General features: G+C 42.5%; 1 protein-coding gene across 1 annotated transcript in view; it reads left to right on the forward strand.

Annotated features, from left to right (window-relative positions):
- Positions 1-21,410, forward strand: part of LOC144768929 (alpha-2-macroglobulin-like protein 1) — a 299,902-nt gene that overhangs the window by 180,604 nt on the left and 97,888 nt on the right. The window contains exons 18-21 of the mRNA XM_078652936.1: positions 2,068-2,167; positions 7,066-7,291; positions 12,355-12,481; positions 17,439-17,594. Coding sequence (XP_078509062.1) covers positions 2,068-2,167; positions 7,066-7,291; positions 12,355-12,481; positions 17,439-17,594 — 609 coding nt within the window. The remainder of the gene's footprint in view (positions 1-2,067; positions 2,168-7,065; positions 7,292-12,354; positions 12,482-17,438; positions 17,595-21,410) is intronic.

Consider the following 21,410-nt stretch of genomic DNA (forward strand, 5'->3'; position numbering starts at 1 on the left):
CCCAGTCTTTTGTACCTTCCTAGTTCACTTCATCACTGCATGGAATAAAGGACATGCCCACTCATTTGCACCTTCCTAGTTCACTTCCTCACTGCATGGAATAAAGGACATGCCCACTCATTTGTACCTTCCTAGTTCACTTCATCACTGCATGGAATAAAGGACATGCCCACTCATTTGTACCTTCCTAGTTTACTTCATCACTGCATAGAATAAAGGACATGCCCACTCATTTGTACCTTCCTAGTTCACTTCATCACTGCATGGAATAAAGGACATGCCCACTCATTTGAACCTTCCTAGTTCACTTCCTCACTGCATGGAATAAAGGACATGCCCAGTCATTTGTACCTTCCTAGTTCACTTCATCACTGCATGGAATAAAGGACATGCCCACTCATTTGTACCTTCCTAGTTCACTTCCTCACTGCATGGAATAAAGGACATGCCCACTCATTTGTACCTTCCTAGTTCACTTCATCACTGCATGGAATAAAGGACATGCCCACTCATTTGTACCTTCCTAGTTTACTTCATCACTGCATAGAATAAAGGACATGCCCAGTCATTTGTACCTTCCTAGTTCACTTCATCACTGCATGGAATAAAGGACATGCCCAGTCCTTTGTACCTTCCTAGTTCACTTCATCACTGCATGGAATAAAGGACATGCCCACTCATTTGTACCTTCCTAGTTCACTTCCTCACTGCATGGAATAAAGGACATGCCCAGTCTTTTGTACCTTCCTAGTTCACTTCATCACTGCATGGAATAAAGGACATGCCCGCTCATTTGTACCTTCCTAGTTCACTTCCTCACTGCATGGAATAAAGGACATGCCCAGTCTTTTGTACCTTCCTAGTTCACTTCCTCACTGCATGGAATAAAGGACATGCCCAGTCATTTGTACCTTCCTAGTTCACTTCCTCACTGCATGGAATAAAGGACATGCCCACTCATTTGTACCTTCCTAGTTCACTTCATCACTGCATGGAATAAAGGACATGCCCGCTCATTTGTACCTTCCTAGTTTACTTCATCACTGCATGGAATAAAGGACATGCCCACTCATTTGTACCTTCCTAGTTTACTTCATCACTGCATAGAATAAAGGACATGCCCAGTCTTTTGTACCTTCCTAGTTTACTTCATCACTGCATGGAATAAAGGACATGCCCACTCATTTGTACCTTCCTAGTTTACTTCATCACTGCATGGAATAAAGGACATGCCCACTCATTTGTACCTTCCTAGTTTAATCATCACTGCATAGAATAAAGGACATGCCCAGTCATTTGTACCTTCCTAGTTCACTTCATCACTGCATGGAATAAAGGACATGCCCAGTCTTTTGTACCTTCCTAGTTCACTTCATCACTGCATGGAAAAAAGGCATGCTCAGTCATTTGCACCTTCCTAGTTCACTTCATCACTGCATGGAATAAAGGACATGCCCACTCATTTGTACCTTCCTAGTTTACTTCATCACTGCATAGAATAAAGGACATGCCCAGTCTTTTGTACCTTCCTAGTTTACTTCATCACTGCATGGAATAAAGGACATGCCCACTCATTTGTACCTTCCTAGTTTACTTCATCACTGCATGGAATAAAGAACATGCCCACTCATTTGTACCTTCCTAGTTTACTTCATCACTGCATAGAATAAAGGACATGCCCAGTCATTTGTACCTTCCTAGTTCACTTCATCACTACATGGAATAAAGGACATGCCCAGTCTTTTGTACCTTCCTAGTTCACTTCATCACTGCATGGAATAAAGGACATGCCCAGTCTTTTGTACCTTCCTAGTTCACTTCATCACTGCATGGAAAAAAGGACATGCCCAGTCATCTGTACCTCCCTAGCTCACTGCATCACCTCATGGAATAAAGAATATCCCTGGCACTTTAAAACTTCAATGTTAATGTGAGGTGTAAATCCAGAGCATTTGCTGGCTTTTTGTATCTTTCTGCTTTACACTGAAATGCATATAACAGGCTTCAGTATGACCAGGTAATCTCCCCTCATGACTACAGTTTATCAATTTACTATTATTTCTTCAGGGTCAGTTATTGAAAATGTAAGAGCACCTGAGGCCAGCATCCGGGACAAAGTGATCCAGTACTTCCCGGAGACATGGATCTGGGATCTGCAGTGTATTGGGTGAGAGTTGTATTGCTTTTCTTTGTTGGAGTTTCATTTTTGCCTGCTCTTACATGCTTCTGGTGGTCTGCTTGAGGGAAGTGTGTACTGTAGGGCAGGACACACAGCTTGAATATGCCACTGAGGGACAGGAATGTTTCTGTCTGGGGACCAGCAAGTGTCCATGGTGCCAAAACTAGGTAGAAAAGAGTGTTATCAAAATTACTGTTTTCTTTCAATGCAGCCATTGAACAATATTTCTATGAAACCCCAACATAATTATTCTTTAGATTGCCAAGCACCTAGGTCCATCCACGTGATTTAATTACAAAAAGTCAAAAAAGTTTAAATGACTGTTGGACTGTAAGGATTTTTTCAGAAGTGCATAAAAGTTTCCAAAAATGGTAAAGTGTAAAGAATATAGCGAATTTTAAAACTTGCTATACTTTGTTATCATGTATTGTAAGTACGACACCACCACGTGTGTGATACTGCACCCCACCGTCTTGCCTAGGAACAACTGCAGGGCAGAACCTTCGTGAGGTTTTGGAGAGGTATGTGAGTTGAAGATGTTGTGTGTGATAAGAGTGGGATAAGATGGGTGAGAGCTAATGAAATGCCTCAGTCAAGTCACACTAAATACTTCCCAGCACAAAAGAATGGTAGTGTAGCAAGCTTAGGGCCTCCTTACGAGTTATCCGGAATTGAAAGGGAAGTAGCGGGTTACCAGGGTCAGAATTATGGATTCTGTCCAGTATCTCCATCCTTGAATCCAGGCATTATGAGTAAGGGGCCCCAGAAAGGAGAATGTGACCAGGGCTGGACTGGCCGTAGCGGGCACCGAGTATTTCCCCGTTGGGCCGCCAGTTTTAGGCTCACGAGGGGCCGTTTTTAGGGCCTGCACTACGAAACGATCGCAAAGCGATCGTCGCTGCAAGACTCTATTGTGATCATTTCTGCTTTCATAGAGCCAAGGGAGACAGGAGACAAGTGATGTGCACGCGCGCGTAAACGGATCAGGTCGCGCGCACTTCCTGTCTCCCATGGGTCCTTGAAAGCAGACACACAATCATGTACACACACACATACAGAACCCCCTCCCCTCCCCCCGTCGCCACGCACACGCACACACATACAGAACCCCCCGCGCATACACACACGAACACACACACATTGAGAACGCCCCCACCGCCGCGCACACGCACACACACACACACAGAGAACGCCCCCCGCCGCGCACACGCACACACACACACACACATAGAGAATCCCTTCCTGCTCCTGTTCAGCGTCCCTAGATCAGAGTGACCGGCAGCTCTCCACCTGCTCGGGACCGGCAGAGCATGGCCATCTGTTGAGATCGCTAGGTGCCAGCAGTGTTCTTAACACCCAATGGTAAAATCAGAACATTTAAGCATCCCTAGGCATTTCTTAAAAAGCTGCAAACGAGTGTGTAAAATTAACAATTTAGGTGAAAAATGTCGAGTCATGCTGTCCTTCGGAAGATAAGGGGGAGTTTCTGAAGCTGCTGCACTAAGTGCAGATAATCTTCAATGTTTGTCTTAGTTATAAAACCAACTGCAAAGGTTAAATGGTCCCCCTTGTTCAAGGTCAGCAGCACAATCACAGCAAATGTAATCTGGACCTCACTAGGCTCCTTAAAATGGAAGCGAAACTAAGATGTAATAAACAACATAATTAATGCAGAGTAATCAAGTCAGGCTCAGGTTCTCTGTAAAGCAGAATATGCCTGACTCTATTCTCACACATAGGCATTTAAAATCCAAAGGCACAAATAACGATAACACAGAATTTCCATCTATTAAGCCTGCCTATATGAAAGCACATGCCTCAACAGCTGCAGTGTCACTGATAAAGAATGTACTCAAATGTCGAGTGTGCACCTTTTTAATTGTATCTTTTAACAGCATCTAGGAAAGCAAATACTGCATTATTTTCGACAGTGTTTACCGTTCTATTGGTAGGTCTTTCTGAGACACATCCATATCTTCTGGCAAGCATCATATAATTACAAGCATGGGCAAGCCAACAGATCTGGCTTTCAAGAGTTAGTGCATGCAAACTGTATTTGTGAACGCCTAGGCTTCGATGCGTTACTACATGTAAATAAGGCCTGTTGGCTCCGGATTATTGGAAATGTACCCTTTCTGCGGCATATACACGTTAATGGAAATAAAAACTTCCAGGAGACCATAGAGCATAGGGAACTCTCTTCCAATCCATCCATGCCACAAATTCCTGAAGAAAAAGTTCTCTCCAAGTCTGTTACATCCCTAAATTCGTGCAGTTTATTTTAAAGGGTCTGATTCTGACCATGGAAGGTGCCTTGCTGCCAGTCGGGGGAGGGTGGGGAGGCAGAGGTCATCCTCTCTGCCACCACGTCAGGGATACCGCCTGCCAAATTACGAGATCACCACTGGTCCTCCAGTTATCTCTGTGCCTACAGAGTAGTCGCTGCCACAGTGACTGAAAGTTTGGTGCAGAGCAGCCATCTTGTAGGCGCAGCGCACCAAACCTTTTTGTTTTTCACAAACTACCATAGAGGGAGGGTTTGGTCTCAGACTACAGCACCATTTTTGCAGGGTTGTTGGCACTGTCCAGCCAAAGTTGCAAAAAACACAGTTGATGGACAGAATGTAGAACAATGTCATACATTCACCCCAGTACAAGGATCTGGGCCTAAATCCATCGTTTTTTTGCACTCCACACCACCCTGGGTTAGACACTGGCTATATGCAAATCAGCTCTGACCCTGTGCCTTATGGGAACAGTCCAGTCCGAACTACCAAGCCATGTCTTTCCCAGACCGGAATCAAGCATCCAAGGACCGGTTTCTGGCTATCAGCCTTCTTCAGCCTGGATAGCGTGACTCCAGTGGTGTGGAGAGCCTGGGACTCACGTCTGAGCATCCCCAGCCCACTCGGGGTGAAAATTGCAAAAAACACAGTTGATGGACAGAATGTAGAACAATGTCATACATTCACCCCAGTACACAGATCTGGGCTTAAATCCATCTTTTTTTGCCATGGCAGTCGCAGGTCTGAAACATTACAGCAGGACTCCCCCAGACTGACTATTCTTCATGCTGGCATAGGGGACGTTGAACCCCGCAGAGCAGTGCAATCTCTCCTCAAGTGTATTTCAGGACAGCTCACTCATGGAAGGAATGAACAAGCATTTGCAATGCAATAGGTCACGCAGTTACCCTAGTTTAAGCTAATGGCATTGTAAATGACAATGCCTTTCATTTATGTTTAAAAAAAATGAAAGGCATTGATAGCTGGAATGTCAATAGCTCAAACTCTCATTAATGCGAGACCTATTGCATTGCAAATGCTTGTTGTTACTGGGGGCGGCAATATCGGCTGCCTGTAACAAAATCGTCTGAAACCATCCTAGCGAACATCTCGGTCCCTGGCCCTCTCCTCCAGGGGGGCCGACCGAGCAGTTTGCCAGGACTGGCTTCGGTTACAGTCCGGCCCTGAATGTGACCCTGAGTATACTAAGGACCCAATTTATATTTTGGCGGTAGGAATACTCCATCACAACGGAGACGGAGTATCCTTACCTCCAAAAATGTGGTCCTCCCACCGTATTTATATTCGGGTAGATCTTAGGGTTAATTACAGCAGACACTGTTCTGTCCCTGACATGATTAATCCCCTTGGATGGCGCTGGGGTGTCAGGGCCACCTGGGAAATGGCCAAATGCCCGCCCGCCCAATGTAAATGGGCGGATATGTATACATTTTTTACTGTTTCTTAATACCAGTAAAAGTAAAACAATTACAATGCCCCTTCAACTATGGAAGAAACCTCCCATTGTGTAAAAGGAGCATTACCTTTTGTTGTTAAAAAAGAAAGCACTGTTGCAGGATTTTCTTTTTGAAAAGAGAAATAAATAGTGTTGGCTACAGGGCTGCCTCCTGGTGACACACCCCTGGAGCAAACAGTAAAATGCATTGACAGGAACTGCTGTGACGGTGGTTCCTGCAAATCCCTTTATAAATGTCCACCAGATAGGCAGTCATTTATAAAAGGCAGGCAGAGTAGTCTTGGCCTGGAAACGTAAAGTCCTCCGACAGGACACAGGAGAATACTCCGTCTGCCATGAAATACATCAAGGAGGCCTGAGGTCTTTTTCCTCATGGGATTCTTGATTCTGCGGGTCTTTCCTGCTAACAGTTTTTACTTGCGCTGAGATGATGAAAAATGTCCACTCACCTGTGCGTAGTTTAACCGCAGCCCCAGTGTTCCTACCCCTGCTAAACGCAATTGCAAATAACAACAGGCCACTCAGAATCAGCCAGGTGGTATCCGCTGTCAAGAAAAAGGCTGAGTACATGATGACTGGTTTGCTCCCCCTCTTGTCTTGTGAATTGGATGAGGAGCATTGCACTGTGGACAAAGGGTGGATTTGAGTGGAAGGGACCAATTGCCGCAAACCAGGAAATCAGGAAATCAAACCACCATCATTGTGAAAGGGGGTAATGAATTGTAAGTAAGGATGTTGGTAAGTGTGTAAGAGTTTGTTGGCATTTTGGAGAGTCTGGAGTTTCTTCAATAATCGTTTCAGAATACCACGTCTTGTGGAAGTACTATAAAGTGACCATTCTATGTTCCATGTATACGTGTCACTTATTATGGATTGGTGGAGCCCAGAATACATTGGAATCCAGATCATACTATTAGTAAATCACCAGTGCATGGACCAGCCCATCCTCTAGATTGGTCTCATATGTTTGTCTCCTGTCTGGCATGGCCGATCTCTTGGCTTCCAGAATGTATTAACACTGCCTTGCATGAACACTTCATATTGATTGTCTTTTGCTTCCACCTCTCAATGATTTTTCAATTTTTGTTCCTGACTCTTCTTGCATGTGCTTCCCACTTTTCCAGACCTTCTGGGCATCAGGATTTCTCTGTCACTCTCCCGGATGCCATCACTGAGTGGAAGGCCATGAGCTTCTGCACATCAGAGGTTGGCTTCGGGCTCTCGCCGACAGTGTCCGTGAAGACCTTCAAGCCCTTCTTCGTCGAGCTGATATCACCCTCCTCTGTGGTGCGCGGAGAGACATTCACCCTCAAGGCCACAGTCTTTAACTACTTGCATGACTGCATCAATGTGAGTTGGGGAAATGGGAAAAAGGGGTAAGGTGCTGTCGGCCAGATTCAACAATGTAAAATTGGCTCGCAAAGGGCCAGATTCTGAGAATCCGGCCCTTTGCGAGCGCTATTTTTGCATTGGGATTCATCATCCCAAAGGCAAAAATCGCAATTACAGAAATCGCTTAGTTGCGAAGAATCGCATTTAAGGAATCTCAATTAGAGATTCCTTAAATGCTATTCATGAACCTTTTTAAAATTGCGAATTCGCAATACGGGGCCACTATTTACCGCGAAGTCTAACTACGTGGTAAAAGTGCATTTTTCTAAGTTGTATGTTACACACACACATGTCCTTTGGACATGTGTGTGCGCAACACCTGTGTAAATTTGCATTTCAGGGGTGCTACAGGGTGTCGTGGACACCTTGGCACCCTTGAAATCGCTTCCTTATTTGCGATTCGCTAATTGCTAATCGCAAATAAGGAATGACTCCCCATTCATTCCAGGAATTAATGGGGAGTCATTCCTTATTTGTGATTAGCAATTAGCGAATCGCAAATAAGGAAGCAGTAGAAATCGCATGTAATTGTGTGATTTCTACATGAATCCTGTTTTGCGAGTCTTTAATAGCAATTCCTTAATAATCGCTATTAAGGACTCGCAAAACGGGACATTGATGAATCTAGGGGTTGTGTCTTATCAGGTGACCATGAGGAGAGAAGATATACCTGGCATTATTGTTCCAGGGTGAGCGGAGGAGGAGAGATATAGAGGGAGTGGGGTGGAATAGTTCATGACAAGAGGTGTGCATCTTAGGATTGCTAAAGCTGAACTAGGTAAGGACAAATCACTTACTAACTTCAGCAACATACATTTGTTCCCATCATCTGTCACTTAACAAAAAACTTTAGTAACAACAGACTATTCACTAACTCACCCCTCAATCACTCCACCCATTCACTACCCATCTACTAAGTCATACTTACACCATTCAATTGCGACACAGTAGCCCCTATTGCACGTGTTTACTCATCCAGACACTCATAGCCCCACTGAGTGAGTTAGAAACCTGGTAATTCATGTTTTCAGTCATTCAGTACGTCATTCACCAATCTGCTCGGCCGTACACACACAAGCACATGCACACACACACACACACTCGAGAACATAATCACTCTGCTCATTGTCCTTCTGATCAACTCAATAACCAAGTGTCCTACTTCAGTACTCTCAGAAACCTGCCAAGATACTCATTGCTGCCATGATCCACCCAGCAGCACATCAGTCACACACACCAATACATCCCTTCACTGTCACACACAACCACTCAAAAAGGTACCCCGCCACTATCACACTCACTCATCTGATAACTCATCATTTGAGCCACTCACTCAACTAAAGAGTCACTCAAGATTCAGCTCACTTCCAATCATTTCATTTCATTCATCCATCATGAGGGATATTCACCTGCTGATTGGGCACATCAACACACTAAACACTCTGTGAAACATGCATGCTTCCACTCACTTACCTACTAATCCACTCAACAACTTACAGACCATTCTAAAGTATGCCTACCCCACTCAAATAACATTTAACAAAGCAACAGACTATCTGCAGTCTATTTTCCTCAATTGTTGACCCAAAGTCTGTCCAAAGTGGTGCAGACACTAAGTGCTCCCCACAGATGTTCAACTGTCTACATTTTCTTTTGTATTTCAAGCTGCATCAGGGAATCATTAGACCTCAACTTTGTTTTCTCTCCAGGTTATGTTTCTAGTCTTTTTAATGGTCACTTCATCCTGAGGTAATACACTTACTCTAGCTTCAGAAGATAAGTCTTTTTTTACTTTTTATTAACATGGACCCTGAGTTATGGAAGAACCTCATGGCCGTCAAAAAGATGTCTCTTTCTGGCCTTAAGTCTATCATGGGGTCGGCAAAGTTCTACACATACGTCCCCTCAACAAGAAATGTGTATCTTGTCCTCAGATCAGGAAATGTATATTGCAAGATAGTTTGGCATCTTCCAACGCCATCAACATATTTCGTCTTGAAGATGTCAAGCATCCCGGTAAAGAAGATCAAATAAGCCTTCTGCTGTCAATATTCACTTCTAGCACCAGTAGGGCCAGTAAACACAATTTTCCTTCTAGCAATGGAAGCAGTGAAAATCAAGGACTCTATATATGGATAGAAACTCTTCTTCAGGAAGTAAGTAGGACTGTGCCCCATGAACCTTGATCTTTGATGTCCTAAACTAGCATACAGGTGGGAGGGAAAATTCCAGCTTTATTTCTAGCCTTGCACCATTTTGTACCTTTTCCCACCTTGCATTTGTGCTACACTGTTCAGCACACATACAAAGTAGGAAAAGTTTTAAAAGTACTCGAGGCATAGGGTCATATTTACGAGCCCCTTTGATTCCCTCTGGCTCATCATGCGACGTTGTGCAAGGGCAACACAAATTAAAATTGCGATTTATGCAGCCACGCAAGGCAACCGTCCGTGGCCGCGAGTGGCTTCATAAATCATGCGTATTACAAGGCAGCGCAAATTGCTGCGTTGCATTACTCTGCGCCAGTAAGGCACGGAGTGAGTTTTCCCATGCAACATCCATGGATTTGTACATATTCCCAGATCTACCAGAAGTGGCAGACCAGGGAATGCACCAAAAACCTCTACCTCCCCAGGTGAAGCACAACAAGGAGGAATATGCTTATTTCTCGTCATTTCTCCTCTTTCTATTTGTGCCTCAGCCTGCAGCACAGAAAGAGGAAAATATCTCAGCGCATTGTTTTTGTGCAGGAAGGTGACACCTGCACAAAAACAGTCCTTACAACACAGGCACCCTTACACCATGGTGCAAGTGTGCCTGCGTTGGCACTAGTCAGTCAAAGGATGCTCAGACGTGAGTCCCTTGCTCACTTTGCCACTGGAATCAAGCAAGCCGGGCTGAAGACGGCTGTAATGCCAGAAACCAGTCCTCGGAAGCTTGTTTCCGGTCCAGGAAGGCATGACTTGGCAGTTCGGGCTGGACTGTTCCCATGAGGCACAGGGTCAGACTGATTTGCATATAGCCATGTCTGAACTGGGGTGGCAGAGTGGGCTAAAGAACGGTGATGGATTAAACCCAGATCTGTTGACTGGGTGTGAGTGTTTGATTGGTTCAGATGCTCCGTCCATCACCACCCCCTTTTGTATCACAGCGCAGGGAGAAAGGCAGGAATGTGCCAGATTGACTTAAATACAGCACATTCCTGCCTTTTTTCCCTGCCATGCCGTGTAGCACAGCAAAGTGAGTTGCTGTACGATGCAGGCTGTGTGACTTGGCCGTAAATATGGCTCATAGGGCCACTTTTATGAAAAAGTAGGGCAGAGCAGCAAGTCACCTTGCTGCACCTTGTCACTGGGAAAAGATAGGAATGTGCCATATTTAAGGCAATATGGTGCATTCCTGTCCTTTCCCTGCGCGGGCACACAATGGGCTGCTCAGCACCAATACAGGGACTCTTGTACCATGGTGCAACGGTGCCTGCAGTGCTTGCAGGATCGTTTTTAGTCAGGAATGGGAACCTTCCTGCACAAACGCAATCCTTGAGAGGCTTTCTCCTTTTGTGTGCTGCAGAATGCATAGAAAGAGGAAAAAATGAGGAGAAATAAAGATATTTCTCTTTGTTATGCCTTTCCTTGGGCGGTGTATCTTTGTGGCACATTCCCAGGTTCACAAGTTCTTGTAAATATAGGAATGCATCAAAATCCAAGGATGGTGCAGGGGAACACCCAGGCATCACCCATGAAAATGCCTCCCTGTTGCAGGGTAATGCAACACAGCGATTTGCACCGCATTACAATACTCGAGCCTTATAAAGGCACTCAGGTCCTCGCAAGGTGGCCGTACGTGTCTTCTTAAATCTCATTTTTCATTTAACGATGAAAAGGGGCTCGTAAATATGCCCCACAGTGTTTTGCTGGAAGGGTCCTCTTCCAGTACAAAACCTATGCTCGACTCATGCACACACCCTTGCACTATGGTGCAAAGGTGTGCGTCTGGCATTCAGAAGCAAAATTCTGTGTCAGCACTAGGGAGAAGGGAGGAGAAATCATTATCTCTGTAGATATGGCATTCTCCTTCTATATCCTTTTCATGCTACACAGAGCATGGCTGCAGTGCTGTGTTGTGTAAGAATTTAGTCAATCTGGCCCCTGGCGAAAGAGTAAATGATGTCTGCATACAGCGTTCAATGTTTGAGGTGCAGGAAGACTGAGGATTCATTGGTTATGAGTGGAGACAAATGTTATTGTGCGGCAATAGTCCACTGGTGCTGGAGTCAGTGTGAGGGAACAAGTCGCGGGGAAGGAGTCTAGGTGGGACTTCAGATTTGGGCTATTGAGAAAGATGAAGGCTTGAGAGTCTTGTTTGCCCAGAAATAGTGACAGGGTGGCTGGTTTATAAAGACTTGAACCTCTTAGTTCTTCTTTGCTACACATGCTCACTTAAGGGCATGCTCTCAGCCACTGAGACTACACTTATGTGTAAGCAGTTACCTATGAGTATGTGAGCAAGAGCACTGCTAGCACCCAGACCATGGACCTAGCCTTGCCTGACGTCTTTGCATAGTATCCAAAGCTTATGTACACTGCCTTACCCTTTTTTTGGGGGTGTAAATTGGGAAATGAATACTACGATTTATTTTGGACATCTGCCCATTATTGATTTTTGTTTTTTTAGTTTAGAAAGCTTTATTGAATATAATAGACATAGTAAAACATCAGTACAGAGAAAATTGTAATAAAAAATTGAAAGAGAATTGTATACAAATTAAGTCCTTAAAAAGGGACATAAAAGCTATACCAATTACAAGAAGCTTCTGGATGTTTTTCTTTTTTTAAGAAGGAAAAGGAAATAGAGAAAAAGATTAAAAAGGAGAGAGAGAGAAGAAAGTAAGCAACATATCATATACATTCAATATGGAACAAATTGTAAAGAACATAAGGATAGAGAAAAGTTAAATGTTGCCTTACCCTTTTAACTGCACTTGTGCACATTTACACAGTCTCTTGCTCTTTGCCTTTCAGATCAGTGCTCATTTGTTACCACCCTGTTGTGGGTTTGAGACCCCGTGCTGCGACTGCCATTACACCACCTATTTGCAGGGCAAAGAAACGCACACCTTCGTGTGGACCGTGAAGCCAACTCAACTGGGTAATGGAAGCCAATATGTGGGCACACTGGGGCTTACACAAAAAACTTGGACAAGCTCTGTAGTTTGACAAAAAGTTTATTTATTATGGATGCAAGATAAGGCTTCTATTCTTCATAATGAACAAATACATATTTTGATCTAGAACTCCTGACCTAAAAAAACAACAGAAAAAGCACCCCTACTGGACATATTGATCGCCCTTTCTCCAACATTTCCCCTGTTTCATGCCTTTCATCCATCCTCAGCTACCAGTCATCAGAGAGACCTACTGACCCCTGTATCTTCTTATCAACTTAATGCCCCTTCTTCAATCAGGACCTATTGTTTCGCTAGTGAGCCTGCCCGCACTTGGTCCAGGACTGCCCTATCTTCCAACTTGTATCAATATTTACTGCATTGACTCAATCAACTTCCACTTCGCCACCAAAAATAGCTCTCCAAAGATGACATTACCAGATGTGTCTGCCTTCAATAATGTTCCTTCCTCAAGACTCTATCCTTCTTCACTGCCATGACTTTGATCAGATACATATCTGGTTCACAAATAAAAGATGCTGGCATCATGTTAAATTGTGACAGGTGTAGTCTAGTTCACAGCAAACTTTCTTAGGTGACCCATTGATAGGCACACCTTTTTCCACCCCTAGCATACCCTCAATGAGTGTTCATAATGAAAAGTCTCTGTCTCATGCCTACTCTTTTGTATTTCAGACTTATCTCTCTTTACTCTCCTTACGAGCTCTAATCACTTCTGTCCTGTGGTCACTGTGTTCTCGTGTGGCCTAAGTCTAATAATATGGTGTTGTTGAGCTGAATCTTGTGCTTCTCCTAACCAATACAATTCCAAGTCTATGTATGAGTCTTCCTGTTGCTAGATACCCAGAGTGCACAGCAGTGCAGTGGTCCCATGTACCAGCCTCTGGTTCACTTCACCCCTTCTGGTTCCCCGAATAAGTTCATTGTTCCCTATCTGACAATGAGAAAATAAAACTTTATACATTGATTTCATGATGCGCTTCTTGAGGTATAACTTTTTTGCTCTATGGTGAAGCTCTTGCATTGCTTGGATGGTCACTGGATGGCTTCTGGGACACTCCAGCTTTACTCAAGTAGTCGTAGCCTGCCCACTGGTCAACAGCCCAAATAAGTAGCAATACAACATACCCTTCTCTCATTTTTTATCGAGGCCACAAGCCTCTAAGTTAAGCACTCCCCTTTGCTTCTCAGTTCTGTTCTTGTTTTCTCCTCCAACGTTTTACTACTACTGCTACTAGACATATTTCCATTCTCTGTTTTAACATCTGGGACACACTATGTACCTACCATTACCAAGATCATGAAAGCTCTGAAAATGTCACTGAACCTCCCACACTCTCAAATTTTACTCACATCATCATCGACATGGCAGTAAAAACTGCATGCAGACACTGCAGTGGCAGGTCTGAAAACCCTTTGAAAGGCTGCTTTTGTGGGTGGCACAATCAGTGCTGCAGTCCCACTAGCAGCATTTGATTTACAGGCCCTGGCACTCCAGGTCACTTTACTAGAGACTTACCAGTAAGTCAAATAGGCCAATCATGGAAACACCAATCCATAATACAATTTACAATAGGAGCACTTGCACTCTAACACTGGACAGCAGTGAGAAAGTGTGCAGAGGCACTAAACCAGCAAAAACAGAGTCAAAACTGGGAGCTCAGAAAGCAAAAAGACAGGGGGAGCATGACAAAATATGCTAGGTTTAACAGCGCCACACTTGCTTCACCACAAGCACTTCAGGGCTTCACAGTCAATAACAAAAATAAGTCTGGTCTTCTGCACATGTGCACATAGGTCATAGGTGGGCACATTGCTTCACTACACAATGCTATGTAGTCCAGCATGTGGTTTATCTCCTGAAGTGGGCGGAGAATCCACTCATACAGTGCTATGTACTGAAGCACGTGGTCTACCTCTTCCACTGTACAGTGGCGCACCGTATTCTCCGGCACTGCACAGTGGCACTCTACACCGAGCTGTGCACTGCCATGTGTAGTCTGTTGCTTGAACCATACAGTCATTACATGCACACACTGCATTGCATCAAATAGTCAGTATTTGGCTCTATTTAATGGCTCACCACTGACAGTGCTGTGTACTGAAGCATGGGATTTTTCTCTGGCACAGTGCCGTAACTTAGCGAGTACAGTGCTCTCTTTCAGTGCACACTGACTCTCTGCACACAGTGCAGTGTCCTGCAGTCAATGACCAAAGTGGAGGAACTGGAGACATTATATTATAAGTCTTTAAGTTACCATCAATTTTCTATTATGCTAATTTTGTGCATTGGCTGCTTTCCCTACAGCTTGCACAATCTTAAGAAATTAAATGTTTCATTCATCTGTTTGTGGGGGGTTGGGGGGTATTTCATGGAAATTCGAAACATGGATTGGCAATCCATGCCTCTCTGCTCTATTTAATCCAGCATGCTTTTTTTCTGTTCGCTCTGCGTTCATTTGTTATTTCCTTCTCCTGTTTGTATTTATTTGTCTCTATTTCCTTCTTTCTTTAATTTGTTCATTTTTAGTTTCTTTACTTCTCTTTTTGATCATTCTATTTTTATTGTGCCATTTCCATTTTCCCCTATATTTTGTTTTCATATCAGTTGTCACCTTTCATCACATTCATTCCATCTCCTTTCTGTTGCCATTTGTTTCCTCTTTCACTCCTTTGGTAGGTAAAACACATGGTCATTTGCCACCACGAGTACCGCCCCCCACGCCATGACTTGTGTTTTCATGAACACTATTCAGCCAAAGCATTAGCTGCATAGGCAAGTAGCAGTAAGTAATGCCTCACAGAAAGGCAGGGCTATGCCCTGAAGCCTCTGATAAGGAGCTACTACTGCCATCACTAAAGCCTAAAACCCCTTACTACCCCTTACAAATACTCATCCCAGACCCCTACAACTCCCTTGCTACCCATTAATCTTACCCATTGCCGAACCCCAAAAACATGTTACTACCACTTAACACTAACCATCCCTGAACCCTTCAAACCACTTGCTACCTCTTAATGCTACCTATCCTTGAACCCCAAAAACTTCTTGCTAACCCTGAACACTACCAACTCTGAACCCTAATAAACCCTTGCTACCCCTTGACACCATCCATTCCTGAACCTACAAACCCTTACTACACCGTAACGCCACCCGCCAAGAACTCTACTACTTTTAATACCTATTCGCACTACTCATCCCTAACCTGAACGCATCTTACTACCCATTAACACCCTGATATATTAAATGCATTAAAAAAATTAAATATATGCTTACCTGCGATGTAAGGACCCCACAATGTAAACCTGAGATGTATTGACTTCTGATGTAATAGTCAAAGATGTACGGTGATGTAATGGTAACATGCCCTATGCACTTTACCCGCAACCCTTAACTTTATACCATAATCCCACATCCCTATACCCTATGCCCTGACCCCTTAACCCTTCCGCCCTTCATGCCCTTCTCTGTGTCCTTATTTCAATAATTTTTGGGGACAAATTCTTTGTTTTTTAAATTATTTATTTTTAGAACTAACTGGGAAGTGTTATTTTAAGAAGTGCTATTTTCAAAGTTTTGAGGCAATACCTACAGAATAGTGAAATAAATAAAATGATGGGAAAGGGAAGAGCCCTGAGGGACACACAGGTGATTACATGTGCCTCTGTATGAAAAGAAGGTAAGAATACCACATGTGAATGATTGTTCAAAAAGTAAGTAAACCAGGCCAGTACTTGTCTCTAAGAACAGCATTTTGCAAGCAGGCTAACAGAATGGCATGCTCCACTGGGCCAAACTCCCTATAGGAATAAAGAGAAGAGCGGTGGAATCATCCTGGTCAAGAAATGATCTTTATTCATCTAAGGGAAGGGCGCGTGCTGTCTCAGTTCCCATGCCAGGGAGGAAGCCCGATTGCAATGATACCAAGAAGTGTGAGTCTTCAAAGCAAAGAGTTAGTTGTCTGGACATGATTTGTTTGGAGATTTTTCCCAGGACTGGCAGAAGCTTAATTGGTGGATAATTGTCTATGGTATTGCTGTCTAAGTTGTGTGTTTTTAGCAAAGGCTTAACTACGCCTCTGTTCCCGTCATCAAGGAGAGTCCCTGTCTCATGGGACAGGTAGACAATTTCAGAATGAGCCGGCAACACGACAGAGGAGAAGTCTGCCTGAATATCGTAAGGCAAGGGTCATTTGGTGATCCCGACTTTGGCCCTCATTATGAGTGGATTATGAGTGGATTTTGCCTACCGCCAATTGATTGATACCAGGGGTATCAGTAACTTCAGGGTTGGGGAACATATGGCCCATTACAAATTAGAATCTCATAGTTAAAAAATAAATGAGGTATTATTTTCTGGGATGTAGGGACTGTAATTTTGGATCCTATTCCTCCAGTAAGTCCTTTGGGCTGCAAATTTGCTTGGAGATTTTGGCATCTTTTAGCATCTTAAATTGTAAGTTACACGATCACAGGTATTCCAATACATCTCAGAATTCCAATGGAGCCGGTAACTGATGTTAAGAGGAATTAAGAGACCTATCGTAAGGAGGGCCCTTGTCATCAGTTTGGCTGAGGTCCTACTGTCCTGACCCTTCCTATTCACAGAGGAATGTGAACTCCTATATCTTTCACTCTCTCTGATATTTAGTGAGTTGGAAGGGCAGCTTAGTGGGGTACTTGCTGTAGAGATCCACCTGGACTGACTTAGTCACATGTCCTACTATCTTTGATAAAATATGAAGTGCTCTGCTTGTGTATATTTTAACGATTATAAAAACTGCCTAGTAGTCATTTAGTGAGAGGGAAATTCTTATGAATGGTCCCTACAATATAGGGGAAGTTTATGAATTTTCTTCAATGATTTTCATCTCCTGAGGCTAAGTGCTCTTGTTTATACCATATCTGTTTTACCTTCAGGTAAAGTGAACATTACTGTCATCATTAAAGCAGTGGGTCTCTGTGGGCCCCGGAATATAACCCTGCCACATAAAGTGCACAAAGAAACCCAGACCAAATCTGTAAATGTCCAGGTGAGTGGGGCTCTTACAGTGTTGGGTGAACCTGGTTTGGAAGGCAAGGAATGCACAATGTGAGCCTGATGAGTGAGGTGGGATCAGCCATAAAATGTACTAAGGGATATTTTGATGCCGGTATGTAGAAAGGGACCAGAAATGGAAGTTGAGAAGGGATGTGAAGAAGGTGGCATGAGTGTATGAAATGTCATGTGGAGAACTGGGTGAAATAAGGCCTGAAAACGATAATTTGTTCATTTACACATCCATGTATCTGCATGAATGCATATTCCTGTGATTAAATATGTTCATGTGCATGAGAATCAATTATATGATGTACTTGTGCTTGTAAGGGCTTGTCTGTCTTTATTTAACAAAGTGTCTCCCCTAATGGGTTCAAGTCTCAAATATTGTATGCTCTAAGGTGTAAAACTCATACCCACTGGGTGATACTGAGCACCAAGCTGTGGGATGTAATCTCACTCAGAGGGTGAACTAGATTCCAGCAACAGGCCAATATTGATCAGAGATCTATTTTTTGGTGGTTGTTGTACGTATCCTCCAATACATTAGGACAATGTATGTGATACACACATTGTTTATGTTGTTGCTTGACTAGTATCCTTTTTCTGGTTCTATGTACACATACTTGTGTAGCTTCAAAGAAGGGACAAACCATGTTCAACACTTAAAAGTGCTTCTATATGTCCACATTTTAAAATTTACTTTGAACATGTTTGAAGATAGATTTTCACCTGTTTTTATCTTCTGACAGTGCAAAATGCACAATGAGCTTTGTAGTTTTTTGAGAGGCAGGTAATACCCTGGGGTCTATTCACAAAGGGTAATTTACATGTGAGTAAATCTAAATGTGTAAATGTAGTTTGATCATTTACTATTTATGAGTGTAAATTTACTACAAAGTGTATACTTACATATAAACACCTGCTGAATGCAGATGGTGGAGCCTAATTTATGAGTGTAAAGGTACTCCTGGTAACTATTCACATGTGGGGCGATATGTGGACAAAATATCAGAAAAAATATAGTTATACAAAAAAATGATGACAAGAATATCGAGATATCAAAAATAACATCAACAGGAATATCAGAGGTAAAAATATTGTTTTTAGTGTTGTTTTAATATTGTAATAAATATCAATGTAGAAAATTATGTTGTACGTAATATTGTTAGTTAGTTTTATTTGGCATATAATTTATTATTGTGTGTTTGAATGTATATGTCTATTATTTATGTTAATTTGTGTTTTAATCCCACAAACTTTTTGGTATGAAATTGTTGAAATGTGTACTTCTTAGTAGTATTAATACATATAAATAATTTGGTTTTTGTATAGCTGTAAATTGAGTCTTTGGGGGATAAGGATGGAGAGATTTATTTAAATATATCTTTTGAATTAAATTATTAGTTCATAATTTTAAAGATACGTGCATTAATAATTTACAATTGTAACCTTTATTTTGTCTTATTATCATTGTCGTTTTATGGTATTTATTTTGTCCACATTTCCGTCTGTATTTATCCATATTTTTTTTAATCATTTTAACTGTATTTATCTGCATTTATTTTTGTGACAAGCAAAATAAAATGCTGCAGCTAGTATTTTTTACATATATTTAAATAGACAATGCACACTTTTTACCTTTTTTTATAGTGCAAGTTTGCACCAAAGGTATTGAAGTTCTTTATATGAGCAATACTTTGATTACACAAGGTCATTTTCATTTCTACAGACACTGGGAAATTAATGGATTTGGCCAGAATCATGGGATGGTGAGACACAGACTTGTGCCTGGTTATTTATGTTCACGTCCATGGATGTTAATTCATCCCAGTGCTATGGGTAGTGGAAGCGACATCACAATCCTTTTGCCATCACAGTGTTACACCCACTCTTAGCCCCACATAAGTCACTTAATTCCTGCTGTGGGGTTAAGAAAATAAAGCTGAGTGAAAATAAAGGAGTGTAAACAGGGCTCTTAGATTCCTGATGTCTTCCTGTTTCTCCCACAGCAGTGATGACAAGTCAAGTTGGGTGGCTCACTATCTGTACTCCTCACTATGTTTAAATATGTATACACCTTTTACATGCTGAGAGCTACAATGCTGCCTAAAAAGCAAGCTGAGCTGTCCTGCTGCTTGTCCATTTCTTTGCACTTTAAACTGTGCCCGGACAGGCAGTTCCTACAAGCTGATGGTGAGACAACAGATGACGAACGTCATGGTGTTAGCAGGATGCCTGGGGGGCATTCGCTGCCACATTAACCCCATGGCATGGTCAATACGTGTGTGATGTATTGATAAAGGCTGATAAGCGCTCTCTACCTTCTGCTGTCTGGGAGGTAGAGACTGAGGCTTGCTCATTAACAGATCAGTATCACTTGGTAACAGTGCTTAGCCCAGACTCGGGAGGGAGGGGTAATATAGAGGGGACATCCCAGCAGCAGTTTCAGATTTATTTCCTTAACCCCTGTGCGCCTCAGACACTGATTTCCCAGAGGAGCACATAGACACCATTGGGCCAGTTGGTATTTTTCCGTTTCTATATATTAATACAGAAAAAGGAATAAAAGTTTTGTGTCTGTATTTATGTGTAAAAATCTGTTTAAACGTATAACTTCATATCAGTAATTATATATATATTGATGGTATGAAATAAAAAATTTATAAAATTATATGGGTTGAAATTTGAAAATGTATAACGAAACCTTTAACATGCATGTATCAAGGTAGATTACCTTCAATGAGTTGCAGTTGGTGTGCTTCATCTGGCACCCGGTTTTCGCTGTCTCCAGGTCCAGTGTTTTGGTGGCGTGGGTGAGGTGGCAGACGCTGCAGTCTCCACACGGGCCGGAGGTGGTCTTTCTGATGCATGACACGTTCAAAAAAATACCTACTACCTATTGCTGGTATATGGTACAAAATGGCCTTACCTGGTTTTCGGCGCCAATAGGGTCATTTTCCTCAGGGTCAAGATGGTGCTGTGAAGGGGGCCCTGGAGAAAGGGATCCACGCCGGAGAACTGAAGGGAAGAAAAATAAATGACTGAGTATGCACCTCAAATTCTTCTGTTCTGATGACTCAAAGCAGGTGGTCCAACTGCCATGGTCGTCTCGTCGGAAAGCCAACTCATAATTCGGACCACCCTATGGCAGCTGCTTTCCTTCCCCCGACCGATGCCATTGCTGTCTTCAAATGGCTGTCGATGTCGGTGGTGCTATTGTAGTCTTTCGAACGGCAATCTGACAATTTTGTAATACGGCGAGCGGACCGCTTAGTTGGCAGTGGTAAATCCAACTCCGACGAGACCGCAGCGGGGGGGCTGACAAACATGTAATCAGGCCCTAATTGTTATTTATTTCTTCTCTTTTGGTTGGGAAACGTGATATTGTTTGTGTAAATATTATGTGGTTGTTGTGTGGAAATTGTTTCTTTATGTGCTTCAATTATTTTATGTGATTAATTGAGTTTGGTTTTAACTTTCTTGTTTGGTGATGGGTACATTTGGCAAAATAATTATAAATAATTGTATTATATCCGTCTTCATTAACATTGACATTTTAAGTAATTTTTTGACTGATGTATTAAAATTATATATTTATTAATTTACATAAAAAAGATTTGGTATGTTGGTTTAGAATTTTAATACTTTTTGAGGAAGTTGGTAGGTTACTATTTATTTTATGATATGCTTTTGGTTATGATTTCTAAGTAATCTATTTCTTTGGTATTTATGAAGTGTTCGACATCAAATCGTACAATCTTGTACATTCTTTTGGTTTGTTTTCTAATTTTAAGCCCAATTTGGCTCACAGAGTGCTCCATTTGTAGTTCTTGGTATCTCTACTCTTTTTG

The sequence above is a fragment of the Lissotriton helveticus genome, chromosome 7 (assembly GCF_964261635.1).
Source record: "Lissotriton helveticus chromosome 7, aLisHel1.1, whole genome shotgun sequence".
Taxonomy (NCBI): Eukaryota; Metazoa; Chordata; class Amphibia; order Caudata; family Salamandridae; genus Lissotriton; species Lissotriton helveticus.